This window comes from Callorhinus ursinus, unplaced genomic scaffold, assembly GCF_003265705.2.
Source record: "Callorhinus ursinus isolate GAN/ISIS: 27379988/994484 unplaced genomic scaffold, GSC_fseal_2.0 scaffold4, whole genome shotgun sequence".
In the NCBI taxonomy this organism is placed as follows: domain Eukaryota; kingdom Metazoa; phylum Chordata; class Mammalia; order Carnivora; family Otariidae; genus Callorhinus; species Callorhinus ursinus.
Genome location: NW_027397066.1, coordinates 90,282,742 through 90,305,342, shown reverse-complemented (window position 1 = coordinate 90,305,342; position 22,601 = coordinate 90,282,742). Strand labels below are relative to the sequence as shown.

Here is a 22,601-nt window from a genome sequence, read left to right as displayed (position 1 = left end):
ACAAACATGGTTAGCAAATCTTCAGATCATATAGCGTAATCATTAAGAGATTGGCTTTGGAGATAGACACACCTACAACTGAATTCCACCTCCCACCTCTGCTGCTTCCCAGATGTGTGTAAACATAAGCAAGTTCCTCCATGTCTCAGACCCTCAGTGTCATATATATGTATTATATATATATATATATATATATATCCCTGTGCCTGGCACATATTTCTATTGCTACTGGGTAATTCATCAATCTTTGATAATTGGTCAATAACCAAGCCATTGTACTTGAACACTAATGGCTTCTACAGCCTGATAGGAGGCAATGATGAGCAGTTTAGTGGGGGCCTCAAGCTGGGCTGTGACTTCCACTGCTCAATCCACAGCCCTGCACTTCACTGCAAGTCTGGAGACACAGGTTCCTTTCCTGGTTCGGGCCCTTCTTTGTTTAATTGAGTTGGCCAAGTCATTAACCTCAATTTTCTCAATTGGAAAAATGACAAAGTTAGACTAGGTATTTGCTAAAGTTTCTTTCATCTCTAACCATATTTAATTTCTCTTTAATTAATCCAGCTTGTTCAACAGAACATAACTTGCAGGTGCAAAGCTCCTTTTCAGTCTCCTATGCAGACTAGCAAACCAGTACAAGAATTTTGTGAGAGTGTTAAAAACTGCCGTGGGTCAGCTGATAATTTAATGATAGCATTTGTGGAATTTTAGCTGAGTAGGTATAGGTACCTAAACTTATAATCAGTGATGAGAATGTTCATAAAATGGTAATTCATTAGCTAATGGGTTGTCATCTTTCTAGATAAAATAGAAAAGGTTCTATTCCATAATACAAAAATGAGTACTTCTCATATTAAAAAAAAAAAAAACACTAAGCTAGAGCTCTTCTCAAGCTCAAATGTGCACATGAATCACCTGGAAATCTTGTTAAAATGCAGATTCTGCTTCAGGGGTCAGAGCCTGGGAGTCTGCAATACTAACAAGTTCCCGGTGAGGTTGATGCTGCCGGTCCAAGGACCACAGTTTGAAGAGCAAGAACATGAGAACTTGACCAGGGAAATGAAAAACAGCCACATGACTGCAAGTTCATTCTAGGTCTCTTTATTCACCTTACAAAAATGCTGACTGTGTAGGAAAAAAACTAGTTTGGTAATAAATGAATCTTGAACTGATTTTTCCTATTATTTTCTTTCTATTAATATAATTCTTCCAGGGAGTCATATAATTCAGTTCAAGGAAAAGAAAGGAGGATTTTTTTTGCTAGTGTTTAAGTATAAAACTTCTATTTGCAAAAAGAGTTATATTTGGCTATCAATCCATAGCAATTGAACACAGAATCAATCAGCTTCACTCTGTCTCTTTTGACCATTTACCAGACTGCTTCAAATCAGGAATACGCAAAAATAACAAAGCTTAGGGGCGCCTGGGTGGCTCAGTCGGTTAAGTGTCTACCTTCAGCTCAAGTCATGATCCCAGGGTCCTGGGATCGAGCCCCGCATCGGGCTCCCTGCTCAGTGGAGAGCCTGCTTCTCCCTCTCCCTCTGCTGCTCCCCTGCTTGTGTGCTCTCCCTCTCTCTCTGTCAAATAAATAAATAAAATATTTTTTTTTAAATACAAAGTTTAAAATTCTAGGGATGAATGCACTATCTAGTAATAACTAAATAATTAATAACTATGTAAATGTATAACTACTGTGTGATTAAACTCCAGGAGACACCATAACATATCATTTCAAGCACATTCGAACCTAGCACAAATGTAACGCACCCCAGCCTCCCACTCATTCTGCTATTGGCAAATAACTAAAAACCTATTTATGGCAGTCCTCCCGTGTGTACAGCACTGTGCTAGCCTCCCAACCTCATCTCCAAGAGGAAACTAAATTTAAGATCCTGCTCAATCATTCCCAATAAAATGGCTGAGTCACCGTAAGGGCCAGGGTAGGGTTATGAGAACAGAAGCGTCCTTAACATTTCCCAAATTATGCTCCAATGTCTGTATCTACATTTTTCCGCGCCTAATCATCCTGAGCTTAGCAGAGGGTTGTCAAGTAGCTCAGGTCATCTGTTAGGATAAAATCCTCTACTCTGTCCTTAAACCATAGCCACATCTGTTCAAGAGACAAAACCATACCTTATTTTCCACGGGGTCGTGATCAAGGGCAAAAACCATTCCCATTTGCTGGCTGAGCAGGGTTCTATAATCTGTTCCATCAAAATGCATGTGTCGAATATCTTGAGAATTGGCAAACAGTAAAAATGGCTGTGGTCCTGTTAAAGTCAAGTATGCCTCCATTTAAAATATGCCTCGGAACCCAGCAAGCACTTCTGACTTTTCCTTTTCATTGTACCCTCTTTCTGCCGTTCTTGTCTTCTTAATTTCCCACTGGTGTGGTGTAGGTTAGGACAGGCAAGATTTCTTCTATGAGGTGACATTCTACCAGAATTCCATTTTACTGGATTCCCCTCTGTCTAGGTGCCTGCTTTTAAAATGCAAATTACTTATACAAAGAGCCAGCATAAACAGCCAACACCATAGCTAGATGACACCAGTCTTAGTGCCATAATCTCCTTGATTCACACGTAAGGAAACATATTAATATTAGCAAATTATATTAATTCATGTCCAAATAAATACCTTTCTCTTCCCTGAGCACTTCTGAAAGAGAGGCATGATTATCTGGGTTGATGGCAAGACCCCTGATAACTTTCAGAGCTCAGATTACACTATATTCACTAAGGCCCTAAGAGCTTAAGAGTACTGGGGTCTAAGGAAAGTTCTGCAGGCTCCTCATTATGTTATCCCAGATTATAAACATAATGAACCTAGGGAGAAATAACATCAATTCGGTATAAATCTAGGAATCCAAGGCTGTCAAAGGACACAAGAGATAGCATCTCAGCAGATGAAAAAATTATTCAAGCATTCAACTGCTTATTAACTCTTGACATAAAAAGGACAGAATCTGTCAAAGTATTATGATGGTTACATTCACTGGAGAGATGAAAATCAAATCAATCGACAATATTTATTAAAAGCCTCTAAACTATGAAGTCTTTTAAAACTATTCTGGTCATGATTCTCACCATATATGGGAATGCCATACTTGATGTAATGGCAAATCCTTGCTGAGTGCTAATGAACTTAGAAACATTCCTCAAAAAAATGGTTATTTATATATATTTACAATGTGATTTGTTTTCTATTTCCAAAAATAAAAAATCAGACGTTCCACTCAGAAGCCAAAAGCAATTTAACTCCCCACCTTTCTAAATAAAATGTTTTCACATAATCTTTTTGCAGACACACTTTCAAACGTCCACAGCACCAACCTGATGCCACACAGCTTTTTTTGTCCAGTTGTAGATCATACCCAGGAAAGCAACCACATTCCCAGGAGACTGGGCTGAGAGGGAGGCAGACCTGGCTACATCCCCCATTATCAGGTGATGAACAGCCTACAAAAACAAGCACTTGTTAATGATGCCATGTCATTCAAAAATATAACAATTTTTCATCAAAATATTGAGCGAACCCAGTATATGTTGGTTTTTAAAACCATTTCCACAATCTTTTATACTGCTGCAATCAAGGTTATTTTTCAGAGACTAGGAGCAAAATGTCACCATATTCTATTTTCCTACAACCTCATAGCTTGAATGTTAACCCTTCACATCCCAACAGCCCCTGTCCTCCGTTCTACAACTGAGCTTTAAGACCAAGTGCACCGACAGTGGCTGGAATAAGAAATATATTTTGATGAGTTTGACAGCTGGTCCAACTCTTGCTAGTGAGTAATATATTTTTTTCTCACATATATTTTTGGCCTCATGATTTTTTTTTTTGCTTTCTTTATTTAAAAAAAAAAAGAGCCACACATAACTCTTATGCTAATTTTAAGTTACATCCAGCCTTCTATATGTTTAAGTCTCTATGAAGATAAAAGTAGAGAGGTATTTACTAGCTGCAAGGAATAGGCTAAAAACTCTGCATCCATCATCTTGCTCAATGCTGGCCACAAATCCAGGAGGCAAGGCTGAATAACTTCTACAGAGGAAAAAAATGAGACTAAGGGAGGGCAAGTAACTAGTCCAAAATAACACTGCTACTAACAGGTAGTGCTACTTCAGAGTCCTTGCCCATAACTGCTACACTATGCTATCTAAAAACAAAAACCACACAAATAAAAACCTGATATAAATCTATATTACTCTGTTGCACAAATATCTTTTAATGTGTAATGTTGGAAAGTCTCTTCTCCTTTATAAATAAGATCAATCTTTAGGTGTCACTCAGAAAATTAATGTTTTCAAACAAACAAAAAGTAAATAAACTTACCACTACATGTTTTTCCATCCGTCTCAAGCACTGAGCCCTCAGGACAGAAACATACGGGACCATCTGATGTCAGAACACAGTCATGGCTACATTTGGATGTATTGCTTGGACAGGAAATTAATTCTAATTAATGAAGCATAAGGTCAAGATTAGTGTTAAATCAGATTTGTGAAAATTTAGCAAAATAACTGCTAACAAAAATGCTATGCTAAAAAGAGTAAGTTAAACCAAGGATCAGACATTTATGAAATGCTGTAAGGGAGATGTAAAAATAAAGAAAAAGCCCAAATCTAAAAAAATTTAAGAAAGACCTCATTTTGGAAAGTGCTTCTAGCTTCCTCTAAGTTTCTTTTATGTCAAACAGTATTTTCAAAGTTATTAGTCATCAAAATATTTTAAATGGTACTTAGCCAAGTGATTTGCAAGTTCATCTGGAAAACTAATTGTATATGTAAAAAAAAATTAAGAACATTGTATGAGCATGGTTAGGTGTAGGAAGAGAATGAAGGGCTCTTAACAAACATCAAAATATATCATTAAGAAGCATTAACTAAATGAGTGCAGGAATAGAGAAGATAATAGAACCAGATAGAAGCTCATTTTAGAAGACTCAAGTATGCATAAGAATGTAGTATGTGGGGGCACCTGGGTGTCTCAGTCATTCTTTAAGAGTCTGCCTTTGGCTCAGGTCATGATTCTAGGGTCCTGGGATTGAGCCCTGCGTCGGGCTCCCTGCTCCGCGGGAAGCCTGCTTCTCCCTCTCCCACTCCCCCTGTTTGTGTTCCTTCTCTCGCTGTGTCTCTCTCTGTCAAATAAATAAATAAAATCTTTAAAAAAAAAAAAAGAATGTAGTATGTGATAAAGGTATTTTACTTTTTTTAAAGATTTATTTATTTATTTATTTATTTGAGGGGGGGAGCATGAGCGTGTGCATGCACGAATTGCAGGAGCGGGGAGGGGGAGAGAATCTTCAAGTAGGCTCCCTGCTGAGCACAGAACCTGATGCAATCCCAGGACCCATTAGATCATGACCTGAGCCAAAACCAAAAGTCAGATGCTTAACCGACTGAGCCACCTAGGCGCCCCTGTGGTAAAGGTATTTTAAATCATTCAGCATGTAAAAGATCATCCAATATGATACATAAATAACTGAGAAATGATTTAGGGCAAAAGTTAAATCCCTACCTTACACCATACGTCAAAATAAATTCCAAGTAAATCAAAGATTAAAATATAAAATATGTGTACCATAGAGGTCTTAAAAGTTTTGACAATCAAGTGAGATTATGCATGCCATGCTTGGCACGTAGTGGATTCTATAACAGATTAACATCATACACTTTAGTATATTTGCCAACAGGTAAATCACTTGGTATTAGAAGAAGGGCAAGTTCCACAGACAGGCACAAATGTAGTGGGTAATTTCCAAAAAATTCATTACCATCTAACTATTTTTAAATGCCTTAAATGCCATGAGCACTTATGGCACTCAGACGGACCTATCGGACCTATTCACCATCATTTCTGGAACAGGACTAGATAATATACATGGCTTTAAACATTAATTTCTACTTAGTTATGTTAGTGGATTCAATAAGAAACCTATAAGAAGGTACCTGAGTATATGATCCTAAATTGAAAATAGGCATGTCCATATAAATTCCTAGTATATTTCTCTTTTTCAAAAGTGTATTCCTAGCTCTGATTCCCCAAAAGGCTAGACACAATGACTAACTTAGTAGCAGATTATGTTCTCTAAATAAATTTTCTCATTAAAAAGAAGCACTGCTCTTTAAGAAATTGCTAATGCCATGTCTAGAACATAGAATATGCGAGACAAGCCTGGAAAATATGACCTATGAGATAACAAGGCAACTATTGGAGACTACTGGGGTCTTTGAAGAGGCTCCCACTGGCCAAGGAGAAGACAGTTTGCTCATTGGTAAGGATAACAACTGTGATAGGTTGAACCATATTAAAAATGTTAAAAACCCATGACTTCATAATAATATTTATATTTTAAAAAACACTCACCATTCATCTTTGAAAAGTGTTAAGGAACCATATAGTTTATTTATATAAATAAAGAAAGAAGAAAAAAATCCAACATTTATCCTGCATTTAATGTAAGAATTGTATCTTGAGGTAACAAAAAAGTTAATGAGAGAAAGTGCTCTTTATGAAGCACAACTAAAACTAAATAATACAACTAGATATCATCATTTGAAACCCTTGGTGAAGTAATAGACCTAGTATATTATTGTTAATCTCTGCTACAACCATTTGCAGAAAGACTATTGGACTCTTGTCACTCCCAACCATCTTAGTGTCTTCTTTTGTTTGAAAACTGTCCTGTACCTAAGGCAGGAAGATGGTGGCCTCATAGAACATGAAAAAGTTGCTGGAATAGATCAACTCTAGGCTCCAACCCATTATGAAGAGTGGAAAGTGTATAGTGCAGTACAAGAAAACTCTGAAAATGATTAGACAAGGCAAACAAAAGTGGTCATCCTCACCAACAACTCTTGCCCAGCCTTGCAGAAATCTAAAACAGAGTACTGTACCATGTTGGCCAAAACTGGTGTCCAACACTACCGTGGCAATAACATCAAATTAGGCACAGCATGTGGAAAATATCAGAGAGTACACACACTAGCTGTTAATGACCCAGGTGATTTTGATATCATTAGAATTATGCCCAAACAGCTTTCGTGGAAGGTGTCAGAGTAAGAAGATACTAAGCTCACCTCATCCCATGGATACACCTAGAGCACACCCACATCAGTGTAAATAACCCAGCAAACAACCTGAAAACTAGCAGAACAAACTCTCCACAGCTAGTTGTAGAGACATAGCTGGGAACAAACTGACATGGCAAGACATCCCTTGGGAGGGAGTACCACTGCAAGCATGAAGAATGGAGAAGAGCAGACCCCACCACAGGTACCCTAGGCACAGGGAGACCCACACTGGGAAGATGAAGCTCCATTATATTTAGCTATGAAAACCAGAGGGGCTTGGCTCAACACCAGGACCTTTCAATACCAGTGGGCTCAGCTCTGGGAGAGCTGGAGGGCAAAAGGAAACTGAATTCCAACCCTTAAAGAGATAATACAACAAAGAGCCCCACTGAGATACAGCATAGAAGCAACAGTTAGAAAAACACCTGGATTATACAAGAAGGAGATTTATTTACTAAGCTCAGAATGTTCGCAGGAGGGGCAAGGATCTTTAGGAGACTTCTCCAAGAACAAAAGAGCTGGCTAGTGCTATTTCTCTCCCCCACCCACTGGCCCAGATACACAAACACCTGTGGGAACCAGTAGTGCCAATACTCTCCACCTAGCTTACTAACAACACACCCTGCCCCCACGCTCTCCTATAGACCCCTACTGCATCTAACCTGCCCTAGGCAAGAGTTCTCCCAAGTGGCTCAACAAGATTGTCATTATGCAAGCAGCCCAGTCAGGAGTCAGCACCACTCCAAAGGGACTCCTGTCCTGGGAGAGGGGAACATAACCACACACACCAGTTTGACTACAACTCCAGCAGTAGGCTGGGGTAGACATCAAGTCTGACTGCAAGCCCCAGCCACCACTGAAAACCTCTCAGGAGACAACACAGGGAGAGTTTGGTGCAGCCACAGCTCTGGCAAACATCTGTTGTGACCCAACTCAAGCTCAAAGTGGCTCCAGACTGACCCATTAATAACACAGAGACCAAGGATGTCCACACCCACTATTTTATTTATTTAATACAGGAAAATCCTAGCCACAGCACTTAGACAACATAAAGAAATAAAAGTATCCAAATTGGTAAGGAAGATAAAAAACTCTCACTACTTGTAGATGACATGATACTATATAGGAAAAACCCTAAAGACTCCACCAGAAAACTATTAGAACTAATAAATGAATTCAATAAAGTCACAGGACACAAAATCAATGTACAGAAATCTCTTGCATTCCTATATACTAGTAATGAAGCTACAGAAAGTGAAATTAAGGGGGGAAAAAAATCACATTTACAACTGCACCAAAACCAATAAAATATCCAGGAATAAATTTAAACAAAGATGTGAGGAACCTGTACTCTAAAAACTATAAAACACTGATAAAACAAATTCAAGATGACACAAAGAAATGGAAAGACATTTCATGCTCATTGACTGGAAGAACAAATATTGTTAAAATGTCTCTAATACCCAAAGCAATCTACAGATTTAATGTAATCCCTATCAAAACACCAATAGCATTTTTCAGAGAATGAAACTAAAACAAATAATCCTAACATTTGTATGGAACCACAAAAGACCGAATAGCCAAAGCAACCTTGAAAAAAAAAAAAAAAATGGGAGGTATCACAATCCCAGATTTCAAGATATACTACAAGACTGTAGTAATCAAAACAGTGTGGTACTGGCACACATATAGACACATTGATCAATAGACCAGAATAGACAGCCCAGAAATAAACCCACAACTATATTGTCAGCAATCTTCGACAAAGGAGTCAAGAATATACAATGGGAAAAAGACAGTTTTTTTAACAAACGGTGTCAGGAAACTGGACAGCTACATGCAAAAGAATGAAACTGAACCACTCTCTTTCACCATCCACAAAAACAAACTCAAAATGGATTAAAGACCTAAATATGAGACCAGAAGCCACAAAAATCCTTAAAGAGAGCCCGGGCAGTAATTTTTTCACATTGGCCACAGCAATATTTTTTCTAGATATGTCTCCTAAGGCAAGGAAAACAAAAGCAAAAATAAGCTGTTGGGACTACCTCAAAAGAAAAAGTTTCTGTACAGCAAAGGAAACAATCAACAAAACAAAAAGACAACCACTGAACCGGAAAGATATTTGTAAATGACATATCTGATAAGGGGTTAGTATCTAAAATATATAAAGAATTGATACAATTCAACACCCAAAAAACAAATAATCCAATTTAAAAATAGGCAGAAGACATAAGCAGATATTTCTCCAAAGAAGACACACAGATGGCCAACAGACACATGAAAAGATGCTCAACATCACTCATCATCAGGGAAATACAAATAAAAACAATGAGATATCACCTCACACCTGTCAGAATAGCACTACTGGATATTTACTCAAAAAATACGAACTAATTTAAAGGGATACATACACCCCTATATCTATTGCAGCATTATTTACAATAGCCAAATTATGGAAGCAGCCTAGGTGTCCATCAATAGGTAAATGGATAAAGAATTGGATGATGATGATGATATGTGTGTGTGTGTGTGTGTGTGTAATGGAATATTACTCAGTCATAAAAAAGAATGAAATCTTGCCATTTGCAATGACATGGATGGAGATAGAGAGAATAATGCTAAGAAAAATTGGTCAGAGAAAGATGAACACCATATGATTTCACTGATACGTGGAATATAAGAAACAAAACAAATGAACAAAGGAAAAAAGAGAGAGAGAGAGAAACCAAGAAACAGACTATTAACTATAGAGAACAAACTGATGGTTACCAGAGGGGAGTTGGGTGGGGAGATGGGTCAAATACGTGATGGGGATTAAAGAGTACACTTATCACGACCCCAAAAAAATGAACAACACAGGAACCAAATCCTTTCCACAACAAGTGAAGAGAGCCATTGCTGATAACTGGACTAAAGGCAAACATGGCTCAGTCACAACAACAGGGCACACCCAACACACACAGAAGACACCCCTAAATTGCCAGTTTCTGGTGAACAGGGGACATTGCACTGCAGAGCACTACAGGACCTCTTCTTCATAAGGCCACTACTTTCAAGAGCAGGAGACACAGCTGACTTTCCTAACACACAGAAATAGAAACAGGGTATCTGGGTGGCGCAGTCGGTTGAGCATCCAGCTTTTGGTTTTGGCTCAGGTCATGATCTCAGGGTCCTGGGATCAAGTCCCACATGGAGTTCCACACTCAGCATGGAGTCTGCTTGGATGCTTTCTGCCTCTGTCCCTCCCACTCATGCTCTCTCCCTCTCTAAAATAAATAAATAAATAAATAATCTTAATTTTAAAAAAAGAAATAGACACAGAGAGTTAGACAAAGTGAGGAGATGGAGGAACATGTCCCAACTGAAAAACAGGACAAAATCACAGCAAGAGCGATAAACAAAAATAGAAATAAGCAATATGCCTTATAAAGAATTTAATGTAATGGTCATAAAGATATTCACTAGACTTAAGAAAAGAGTGGATTATCTCAGTGAGACCCCCAACAAAGAGATAGAAAATACAAAAAAGAACCAATCAGAGATGAAGAACTCAGTTAACTGCAATAATAATCCTAGAGGGAATAAATAGTAGAGTAGAGGAAGTAGAAGAATGGATTAGTGAGCTGGAGGACAGGGTAATGGAAAGCAATCAACCTGTACAGGAGAGAGAAAAAAGAATAATAAAAAATGAAAACAGGCTAAGGGAACTCAGTGATACCATCAAGCCTAACAGCATTCACATTATGGGAATCCCAGAAGGAGAAGAGAGAGAAAGGGGGCAAAAAATATATTTGAAGAAATAATTGCTATAAACTTCCCAAAACTGGGGAAGTAAACAGATATCCATATCCAGGAGATACAGAGAGCCCCCAACAAAATCAACCCAAGGAAGTCCAAACAAAGATCCATAATAATTAAAGTGGCAAAAAGTACTGATAAAGAGAGAATTTTAAAAGGAACAAGAGAAGAAACAGTTACATACAGGGGAAACCCCATAAAGCTATCCACTGATTTTTTAGCAGAAACTCTTCAGGACAGAAGAAAGTGGCATGATATATTCAAAGTGCTGAAAGACTATAACAAGAGAGAAAGAAGGACTCTACATAATCATTAAGGGAATAATCCAACAAGGAGAATTAATCATTGTAAATACCAACAGCATTTTTCAGAGAACTAAAACAAATAATCCTAACATTTGTATGGAACCATAAAGGACCTTGAAAAGCCATAGCCTTCTTGAAAAACAAAAACAAAACCGGAGGTATCACAATTCCAGACATCAAGTTATATGACAAAGCTGTAGTAATTAAAACAGTATGATACTGGCATAACAGTAGATACATAGATCAATGGACTAGAATAGAAAACGCAGAAATGAACCCACAATTATATGGTCAATTAATCTTTGACAAAAGAGGAATGAATATATAATGGGAAAAAGCAATCTCTTCAACAAATGGTGTTGGGAAAAGTGGACAGCTATATGCAAGAATGAAACTGGACCACTCTCTTTTGCCATATACAAAAATAAACTCAAAATGGATTAAAGACTTAAACATGAGACCTGGAACCATAAAAACACTAGAAAAGAGAACAGGTAATAATTTCTGTGACATAGAATATTTCTTCTAGATATGGCATCGGAACCAAAAGCAAAAATAAATTACTGGACTACATCAAAAGAAAAGCTTTTTCATAGCAAAGGAAACAGTCAACAAACAAAAAGAAACCAATCTACTGAATGGGAGAAGATATTTGTAAATGACATATCTGATAAGGGGTTAGTATCTAAAATATAAAAACAACTGGTACAACTCAAAGCCCAAAAAAACAAATAATCCAATTAAAAAATGAGCAGAAGACCTGAACAGATAGTTCTCCAAAGAAGACATCCAGATGGCCAACAGACACATGAAAAGATGTTCAACATCACTCATCATCAGGAAAATGCAAATCAAAACCACAATGAGATATCACCTCACACCTGTCAGAATGGCTAAAATCAAAAATACAAGAAAAACAAGTGTTGGCAAGAACATAGAGAAAAAGGAACTCTTGTGCACTGTTGGTAGGAATGCAAACTGATGTAGCCATTGTGGAAAACAGTATGGAGGTTCCTCAAAAAATTAAAAATAGAATTACTATATGGTCCAGTAATTCCACTACTGGGTATTTACCCAAAGAATACAAAAACACTAATTCAAAAAGATACATGCACCCCTATGTTTATTGTCATATTATTTACAATAGCCAAATTATGGAAGCAACTCAAGTGTCCATCAACAGATGAATGGATAAAGAAGTGAAATATATATATATATATAATATTACTCAGCCATAGGAAAGAATGAAATCTTGCCATTTGCAACAACATGGATAGATCTAGATTGTATAATGTTAATGAAATAAGTCAGAGAAAGACATATATCATATGAATTTATCATATGTAATACTTAGGAAACAAATGAACAAAGAAAAAGAGAAACCAAGAAACAGACTTTTTTTTTTATAAGATTTCATTTATTTGTCAGAGAGAGAGAGCACAAGCAGGTGAAGCTGCAGGCAGAGGGAGAAGCAGGCTCCCCAAGAAACAGACTCTTAACTATAGTGAACACACTGATGGTTACCAGAGGGGAGATCGGTGGAACCATGGGTGAAATAGGTGAAGGAGATTAAGAGTAGGCTTATCTTGATGAACATTGAGTAATGTATAGAATTGCTGAATCACTATATTGTACACCTGAAACTAATATAACACTGTATGCTAATTATACCGGAAATTTTTTAAAAGAATAAAAATAAAACAAAACACATATTTTTTAAAAAGAAAGAAATATGCCAGAACAGACCAGTGAAAAGTAAATCATGCAAAATTTTTCTTTATTAAAACTGGCCAGGGGCGCCTGGGTGGCTCACTCAGTTAAGCGTCTACCTTCGGCTCAGGTCATGATCCCAGGGTCCTGGGATGGAGTCCCACATTGGGCTCCTTGTTCAGCAGGGACCCTGCTTTTCCCTCTCCCCCCATCCCTTCTCATGCTCTCTCTTGCTATCTCTCTCTCTCAAAAAAAATAAATAAAATCTTTAAAAAAAAACTGGACAGAGCTTAAAAAAGAAAAATAAAAGACTATTGAGGAACTTTATAATGGATGACAGAAAGAGAAATGACCAGATATTATGTGTCTCCTGATAGAAGCACAAACACACCTAGGAAGTATTCCTGCCAAAAAATGTCAAAGCTGAATCTGCTCAAGCCTTCATATCTAACTACAAGTTTGCAGAAAGTCAGGGACATCACAGAAGCACTATCAGTAAAATCCAAAATGTAAGAAGCCACAGGGGGGGAAAAAACAGTTTCTTCAACAAATACTTGAAAGGAGGAAAAAACAGAGGTGAGGGAATCTGTAGAATAAAAGAAAAGTATTAAGCTAATAAAACACATTGCTCTTGTCTGGATAGTTATTCACACAATTCAACTGTTTAAAAAAACTTTTTAAGGTAAGTTGAGCACTGTCTAGACATTTGGTCTTATTAGGGAATTCCTGCTAATTTTTTCAGGTGTGACAACGGTATTGTGATTATACCCAAAAAGTAACTGGATAATAGATGATAGCAGGAAATTACAGCTAGTGTTTTAGATGTAATAATGTATCACGATTATGTTTTTACACACTTATCTTTCAGAGAGACATAAGAAAATATGGATAAAGAAACAAGAAATATATATATAGAGAGAGATCTATATACTTGTTTCCCAACCTTAGAAGTTTTGATTTAATAGGTCTGTGGTCCTGTCATTCATGTACATAATAAAACATCAAGGTAATTCTGATGCATACTGCTGATCAAGGACCAACAACCCAGATCATAGCCACCTTGGAAACATCACTGAAAATGAAAGAAAAAAAATGCAATAAATACTTACGATGACACCGTTTCCCATCAGGAAGCAGAATAAAACCTACAGGACATGTGCAATAATAAGATCCAGGGATGTTTTCACATCCAAGAGTACATCCATGATTCCAAAAGGCACATTCATTGACATCTATACAATGACAACAGTAAAACATAGTTATTTTTTAAAATAAATTGTAATATCGCTAGTAAGTCAGCACAAAGTAGAATATCTCACACTTGCATTTGCTGTAACTGACCATGGAAATACTGTTTTTGCTACCCTCGCAAAGAATGGAAGAAGTTCAATTGTCATGAAAGCCATTTTTACTGTTACAGTTTAAACTTTCAGATATTTCTGTATTTTCATACTAGAATTACCTTCAGGAAAAAGTAGTACAATTTCCCATGAAAAGATGTAGCCATTGAAGGCGGGGACTCTTGAAAGTTCTTGATAGGGATATGATATCGCCTGTTCTGCTCTTCAGCCTTCTCAGAGCTGACAGGAGCCCTTCACCTGAATGTAGGTACATTCCCCAGCAGCTTCACTCCGCTTGAAACTCAGCCTTCCAGGCCACTGTTCTATGCTATGGCTCTCCTCCCAGTAGTCCCAGGTGAGCAGGAGACATATACTTAACTTATACTTCAAGGTCAGGTTTACCTGACATCATACCGCAACTAATTCTACTGAATGTGTGCTAACAGCCATTGGATGCTTTTCATTAGTAACCCACTGGACCCACCTCCCAGGTGAAAGAATACAGTATTTCTCCCCGGTTCATTGAATTGGGCCTGAAGCCTCAAAATAGGAAGAGCCCCAGATAAACAGTCTTGGTGCATAGCTTCTCAAGATTCCTACCAGACTTTCATGGGATGTGGTGTAGGAGTCACTTACCCTTTGAAGATCTAATGATAGCTATGGAACTGCAAAAATTTGAAAATACTGACATTTTGCATACTGTCAAACCCACAGAGGTTTGTGGTGTCCACTCAGAGAATCCCTGCCATATATCAAACTCTGAGTAGCCTCTAAGAGTATTGGATCTAGGAACACAGCACATAAGGAAGATCTGAAAGCTATTACAGAGGCTTTAATAACAGAAGAAAAAAATAATTTTTCTGGGGAAAAACGGGGGGGGGAACCTCAAGTTGTTTTGCTTCAAGGCTGTGGATGACCCACTGAAGACCAGCCACTGGCCCAGGTGGCCTGTCCTTGCATTAGGCAGCTACCCCCCTGCACGTTACCTTCACAGTACTTTCCATCTTGGCTTAAAGTATATCCCTCCGCACACGTGCACAAATGGGACTTCGAGTCTTCACCACACATGCTACCTCTGCAGTTACCTTTCCTCCATTTGCAGGGTTTCTGATCTAAAAGAGAAGATGGTTTATTTGGAGTGGAGATGTATTTTGACGGGGACACTGCTTGATCCCATTGTGGTTCTTAGAAGTCTAATTTCCCCGTGACAAGAGCAGGGGTGTTGTCTTTCCCCATGGTGGCACTGCTCTGGAGCTAAACAGTATTAGCTTGGATTCTGAAGCATTCAGAGAGGCAGCCCACTTATTTCTCTAATTGTATTATTCCTACCAAGCACTCAGGATTGGACATCCTAATCAGCTGCAGATTTCATTCCTTGGGCTACATAAACACTAAACACTAGTAGCTTTTTCATTCTGCTTTACTTATTTTTTATAAAGATTTATTTATTTATTTTAGAAAGAGAGAGAGGGAGGGAGAGCAAGGAGGAGGGGTAGAGGGAGAGGGAGAGAGTGTCTTAAGCAGACTCCGGGTTGAATATGAGCACGGTGCCCAGCCGGATCTCACAACCCTGAGATCATGACCTGAGCCCACCACCTGAGCAGAAACCAAGAGGTAGGCAATTAAACGACTGTACCGCCCCTCTGCTTTACTTATTTTATATATATATGTATATTTATACATATACAAATACAATTTTATACATTTCTCAGTGCTCATCAAGATAAGAGTACTCTTAATCCCCTTTATTTCACTCATTTTGGTTTACTTTCATAAAAAGAAAAATAATAAAGCACATAAACAAAACTCCTGAAAATGAAATATCTGTTTAAGAAACAAAAAAAGCTTTAATCCTAAGAACATCTTTTTTTAAGTATAATAGTTATAGGTCCGATCTACATATATATTTAGCTGTTTTTAGGATCCTTATTTAAAGAACAACATCTTTCAGACTCAAAATATACCACTGCCATATGTCTTATCCCCAAATTTCTGAGTCCATTGCTGGTGGTATACCATGCTTTACAAAATAGCCCAGGGAAAATAGTAAAATCTGTTTAGTGAGGTAGGTGCTGGGGCTGGATGAGCCAGATATATATGGAACAATAAATGGACAACTTCGCACCTTTGATTTTCAGAGCCAGAGTCAAGAGACGAACTAGTAACGCATATATCCCTATTCCAATTTTGTTCCTTCTTACTTTTTGCCAATTTTAACAATGACAGGGCCTTTGTAAAAAGTTCTGGGAAATACAGAGTTAATCCTGAGTCTGAGGGCAGATTTCGGGATCCAAGTAGATATAGAGGTCAGCACTCTGGCAAGAGGTGACAGCGGGGGAAGAGTGGGGTCATGGATCCCGAGTCAAGGCAGGGTTGAGATCAATGAGAGTCTGTGAATAATGAGAAGAGCCAAGGGCGCAATGGAAGGACTGCAAAAACACAGTCTTGCTGCGAATGGCATGGGGAACAAACCAGCGAGAGCCTGAGCTCAGCTGTGCAAGAAGCTGAGACCATTCTGCATGTAGGGTTGTTCCTCTGGTCTCTTGTTTATCTACTTATAAAGAAGTCTCCTCACCCTGACTCTACCAATTTCCTTCTATTTCAAGTCACTAAACATTCCTCTTGACCAACAACAGCATGACACAGTAAAAACATATTTTTTCCCTCTTGAAAATGTCCCTGGTGTGCATTGAGACTCCCTGGCATGTCATCCTTTAGAGATTCTGACTTGGTGAATCAAGAGAAAGGTTCAGGAATCTGCATTTTCCACTGAATCAGAGTGATTCTGTTGCCAAGAGTCTTCACAACACACTTTGAAAAATACCTGCCTGATGTGCTATTGAAACATCCCAGCCTCCCCTCAATTATGAATACCTCTTTTTAGCAAGTCTGTGTTGTGAACTTAGTTATTTTAAACTTGTTTATTCAGATCTTATGACGGAATTAAATACAAAATCAGTCTTGCTGACTATTCAATACTGTTGCAATATTACCTACTGAATCAGTTCAGATTTACACTGAATAGATTCTTGCATATTGATTCCAAGCATTTTGTTTCTTATCCATGGTTTTTCCACCAATCACACATATAGAGCTACATTGCTTTCAGGTTCCTACATGCTTTACTTACCAAAATTTTAACTAAGCAAAATGAAAAAATAAAATGATCCAAATTTTAAAAGTAGACAAAATGCACCCACTTCAAAGTTCTTTAAAAAAATGTATTTTTTTGAACTTTAATTTTTATAAAGTTTGCAAGGGAATAACAACAATAAAAATACAGAAATGTCTGGCTTGGCCTTTCTTTCTTTTTTAAAAAATATTTTTACTTATGTATTTGACAGAGAGAGAGTGAGCACAAGCAGGGGGAGTGGCAGGCAGAGGGAGAGGGAGAAGCAGGCTTCCCGCTGAGCAGGGAGCCCGATGCGGGGCCCCATCCCAGGACCTGAGATCATGACCTGAGTGGAAGGCAGACGCTTAACCAACTGAGCCACACAGGTGCCCCTGGCCTTTCTTTTTTAATTTGAAGATCTAACTGGCTTTAGTAAATGATTCATGAATCCACCAGCACCCTAACTACCAGGTGAAGAGGCAGTCCTCTGACTCAGCCTTTTAAAGGCACCAAAGTGCTACCACTTTCTTGACGTAACAAAAAATTAAGAAATTATGCTCCCTATAAATACCCCTTGTAAAAGTTTTGCCAAACCCAGCATGACAGGTGAGTACTGGATTAAGGACTAGGAAAAACCAAGTTTTCTGGTTCTGCCTTTACATCGAATCATTATCTCTTTCACCTTGGTTTCCTAATCCATGAATTAAAAGTTTTGGAATAAATATTCTGAGATCCCTTACTTTAAAAAAAAATTTTATGGTTCTATACAGAATCAGATGTTTGTGGTAAATTCCTCTAAGTTTATATCTCTAAGGAGTCTCAAACCTTCATTACTGTTATGGTGTATTAATAGGGATTCAAACTGCTTATTGAAGAAAAACAATTAGTGTCCAGGGTACAGGAAATGCTCGATTACTCATCTAGCTCCACTATTATTTATCCCTTTTTCGTACTTTTCTCCTATCTCTCTCCTGCACTTACCTGTCCTCTGATCATCATCATCACCATCATCCCATTGTCATCATGATTATATATATATATATATATGCTTCTTTTTTCCATTAACAATAAGCTTTTGAGGATAAGACATGTAATCCATTCACATTTTATAGCCCAAACAGCACCTAGCCTGGTGCCTTTCACAACACAAGTATACTACAAACATAGGCTTCATGCACAAAAAAAAAAAAAAAAAAAAAACACAAAAAACCCTGTGATCATGTCACCTGCAACTTAACTCCTTTATTTCGTTTCTCTTTGAATTTCCAGTCAACCTTAGCCTTAGAACTCAGACTATCCTAGCCCAGTACCCCTTCCACGCTACCATGCTGCTGATGGTTTGAATGGCACTTATTAGCAATATATATCACTCTTTAATGATGAAGATGGCCAGGAAAGCAATCACCATTCTCCTCTAAATGGTTAGGCTGAGGATGCCACCTGAATTCAGGCGCTAAACACTTTAAAAGGTCATTTTAGGAAGTGGCAAGACATAGAGGATTGAGGACTATATTTTTGTTTAATCTCCGTAATCTTCTGCTGTTCTTTAGCTTCAAATTAGGCCAAAGCTAGTGCTCAACCAGCTGCTGCTGACCTCAGATAACACCCCTTCCCAGAGCTCAGCAGTGTGGCTTAAGTACCTCTGAGATCAAATTAAAGCTCCTAATCATGGAGTTAATGTCCACCACCAACTGCGCCTTCAAAAACTGCCTAACGCACAGGCTCTCGTGAGCTTTTCTACCGCCGAGGAAATCTATAGAATTTACCCTGGCCCAGTTCTGAAACAATGCCCATGGGATTCCCCCATCGACTGATCAACTTTCCTCCACCTCAAATTCAGGGTAAGACTTGCCTCAGCAACAAAGCCTTTCTAGTCTCTTCCATGTGAACTTACTCACTTTAACCAGTCTTATACCTCCGTATCAGCACACCCAGTATTTAGCACATACAATAAAAAATTCAAATAACATTTTGTAAAGCATTTACATTATCTCATTTAATTTTCATAACAAGCCTTTAAGCTATGCAGAGCACATGTTATCTTTCATTTTACAGATTAGGAAACCATGTCTTAAGGATCACATAAAGGTAATAAGGGGTAAACCTGGGACTCAAGCTCAAGCCTTCTGGCTGTAGACCCATCTCCTGATAGATAGATAGATAGATAGATAGATAGATAGATAGATAGACACATACTTGTGTGTATGTATGTATACTTGTATTTATGTGCATATATATAACTATGGGTTTTTATAGAAAAAATATATATTATACATATAATATATATTTTTTTATTTTTAAAAAGATTTTATTTATTTATTGGAGAGAGAGAATGAGATAGAGAGAGAGCATGAGAGGGGGGAGGGTCCGAGGGAGAAGCAGACTCCCCGCTGAGCAGGGAGCCCGATGCGGGACTCGATCCCGGGACTCCGGGATCATGACCTGAGCCGCAGGCAGTCGCTCAACCGACTGAGCCCCCCAGGCGCCCCAGAACCTAGTTATGTTTTTGTTTCATTTATTTATTGTCTTCCTCATTAATGAGTTCCCTGAATAAATGACTTCTTCAATTTCCTCAAAAAACTTCCCAGACTGTATAATATAGCTTTATTCTTCTTTGTTAATAGAAAATAACGAGGAAGAAAATACAAGAATAGTTTCTCGGAATTCCTAATTACAGTAAAAACAAAAACCACTTCGCCAGAATTCAGCTACTTGGTACCCTTATCCATCTAAACCCCTCTGAGAATCAGAAAGTAAACAAATCAACAGCCTCTGAGCAGTTAACAAATACGTGCCTTTTACTCCAGATGAGCCCCTTGGGCCCACTCAGTCATTTCTTACTTTGTACCCATTTCTGACAAGTGTGACCATGGCCAGCCCCTAGCATGACGGTGAAAATGCAAGGTGTCCATGCCACTCCCATTGTCACCACCCCACCCCCACTGCACTTCCCATTGCCAGAAATGACTGCATGATTCCAGGGAGCCCAGACACGGCCTCAGCCCAGCTTTCTAGACTGGCCTTCCTGGGAGAGCGCTGCTGAGATCCCTCTTGGTCCTCTCTCCCACAAAGACTAGAAGCCTCAGTTCAGGGCTCCTCCTGGAGAAAGATGGTACAGTTTGATGTCAAAATGATAATAACTGCAATGAATAGAAACATGTCAAATATTTTTTAAATCTCTGAGTTTATGAAGATGCTTTAAAAAAAAAGACACTTTATTCTGAAAACAGATAAAGGAAAGAATCAAACATTTAGTTTACTTTTCCTATAAAAGATCCTCCCCAGGGAAATTATAGCTGATGGAGAAAAGTTCTTCAGCTAACAAATGCATAAGCAATGATAGAATTAGAATATCATCTCTTTGAAACTCTAATGAAAAAATGGCTCTAGGCAATCATAATAGCTTCTAAAGCTATTATGTGAAAGGCTGATGGGAAACTTTACGATGGATGGACCACTTTGGCAACACCTAAACTGCCAATGAATCTTGAACATCACAATAAGAACCAGAACTAGGCACTACACAACCCCTGGTGTGATCTGTAGGAAGCATACAGTACCACCTGCAGTACCATCCTCTAAGTACTCTGACAAAAAAAATCTGAATCTGATCAGGCTTCTAGGCCCAAATTATCTGTGTAGGAAGTATGGAATCATGTTAAATGACACCATGGGGTTATACTCGGCAAAATCCAAATTGTGGAAAATGCTACAGAACAAATGATCTGGTTTCCTCAACAAATAAATGGCAAAGAAATGCCTCAGATTTGAAAATAAATAGAGTCCCCAGCCAGACATGTGGAAACCAGCAAAAAGTGAGAGTTGACAGCAAGAAAGAAAAGAGAAAAGTGATAGAGAACCATTCCAAGTATTTAAAAGACATTTCAAGTGGCAGCAATTTGGTGTCAGAGCAAACTCGCATTTAAAACCCAGTTTTGGGGATTCCTGGGTGGCTCAGTTGTTAAACATCTGCCTTTGGCTCAGGTCATGATCCTGGGGTCCTGGGATCAAGCCCCACACTGGGCTCCCTGCAGAGTGGGGAGTGTGCTTCTTCCCCACTCCCCCTGCTTGTGTTCCCCCTCTAGTTGTCTCTCTCTCTGTCAAATAAATAAATAAAATCTTTAAAAATAAAATAAAATAAAATAAAACCCAGCTTTGCCTCAAACCAGTCTGACGATTGCCCCACTGGCATGTATCTTTGTGTGACCCTCATCATTAACAAAATGTCAATAACTATATATAAATAATGTTAGGAAGATAAAACCATCCATATTTTACTAAGATTTCTGTGAAAAATTACAGAGATTTGGGTGTTTGAACTGATCATTTAAAATTATATGAAAACAGAAAAAAAGTGTTGGTGGAAATATAATATGGTATAGCCACTGTGTGGAATATAGTATGGTGATTCCTCAAAAAATTGAGAAGGGAAATACTACATGACCCAGCAATTCACTTCTGGGTATATATCCAAAAGAATTAAAAGCAGAGTCTTGAAGAGATATTTGTATGCCCATGTTCCCTGCAGGACTTTTCACAATAGCTAAAGCATGGAAGTAACCCACATATCCATCAACAGATGAATGGATAAACAAAATGTGGTATATACACACACAATGGAATATTATTCAACCTTTAAAAGGAAGAAAGTTCTGACACCTGCTACCATACGGATGAAATGAGGACATTATGCTAAGTTAAATAAGCCAGTCACAAAAAGACAACTGTATGATTCTACTTCTATGAGGTACTGAGAGCAGTCAAAATCATAAAGACAGAATGTAGAATGGTGATTGCCAGAGGCTGGGAGATGGTATAGCTAATGTGTATGGAATTTTGGTTTTATAAGATGAGAAGAGTTAGAGATATTATGGAGATGGATGGTGGTGGTGGTGTACAAGTGTGTGGATGTACTTAATGCCACTGAACTATACACTTCAAAATGCTTTTTTAAAAACATTTATTTATTCATAGAGAGAGAGAGCACAAGCAGTGGTACGGCAGGCAGAGGGAGAGAGAGAAGCAGGCTCCCCACCAAGCAAGGAGCCTGATGCGGGGCTCGATCCCAACACCCTGGGATCCTGACCTGAGCCAAAGCAGATGCCCAACAGACTAAGCCACCCAGGTGCCCCATGTACACTTAAAAATACTTAAGATTGTATATCTTAAGTTATGTATAGTTAACCACAATGAAAACATTTGGAAAACAATTGTATGAAAAAATACTCAAATATCCAGGATGATTCTTTTCTAG

General features: G+C 38.2%; 1 protein-coding gene across 1 annotated transcript in view; it reads right to left on the bottom strand.

Moving 5' to 3' along the window:
• Positions 1–22,601, bottom strand: part of EGF (epidermal growth factor) — a 95,597-nt gene that overhangs the window by 37,507 nt on the left and 35,489 nt on the right. The window contains 5 exon segments of the mRNA XM_025873628.2: positions 2,134–2,270; positions 3,333–3,458; positions 4,339–4,461; positions 14,005–14,127; positions 15,222–15,347. Of these exon segments, the coding sequence (XP_025729413.1) occupies positions 2,134–2,270; positions 3,333–3,458; positions 4,339–4,461; positions 14,005–14,127; positions 15,222–15,347 (635 nt within the window).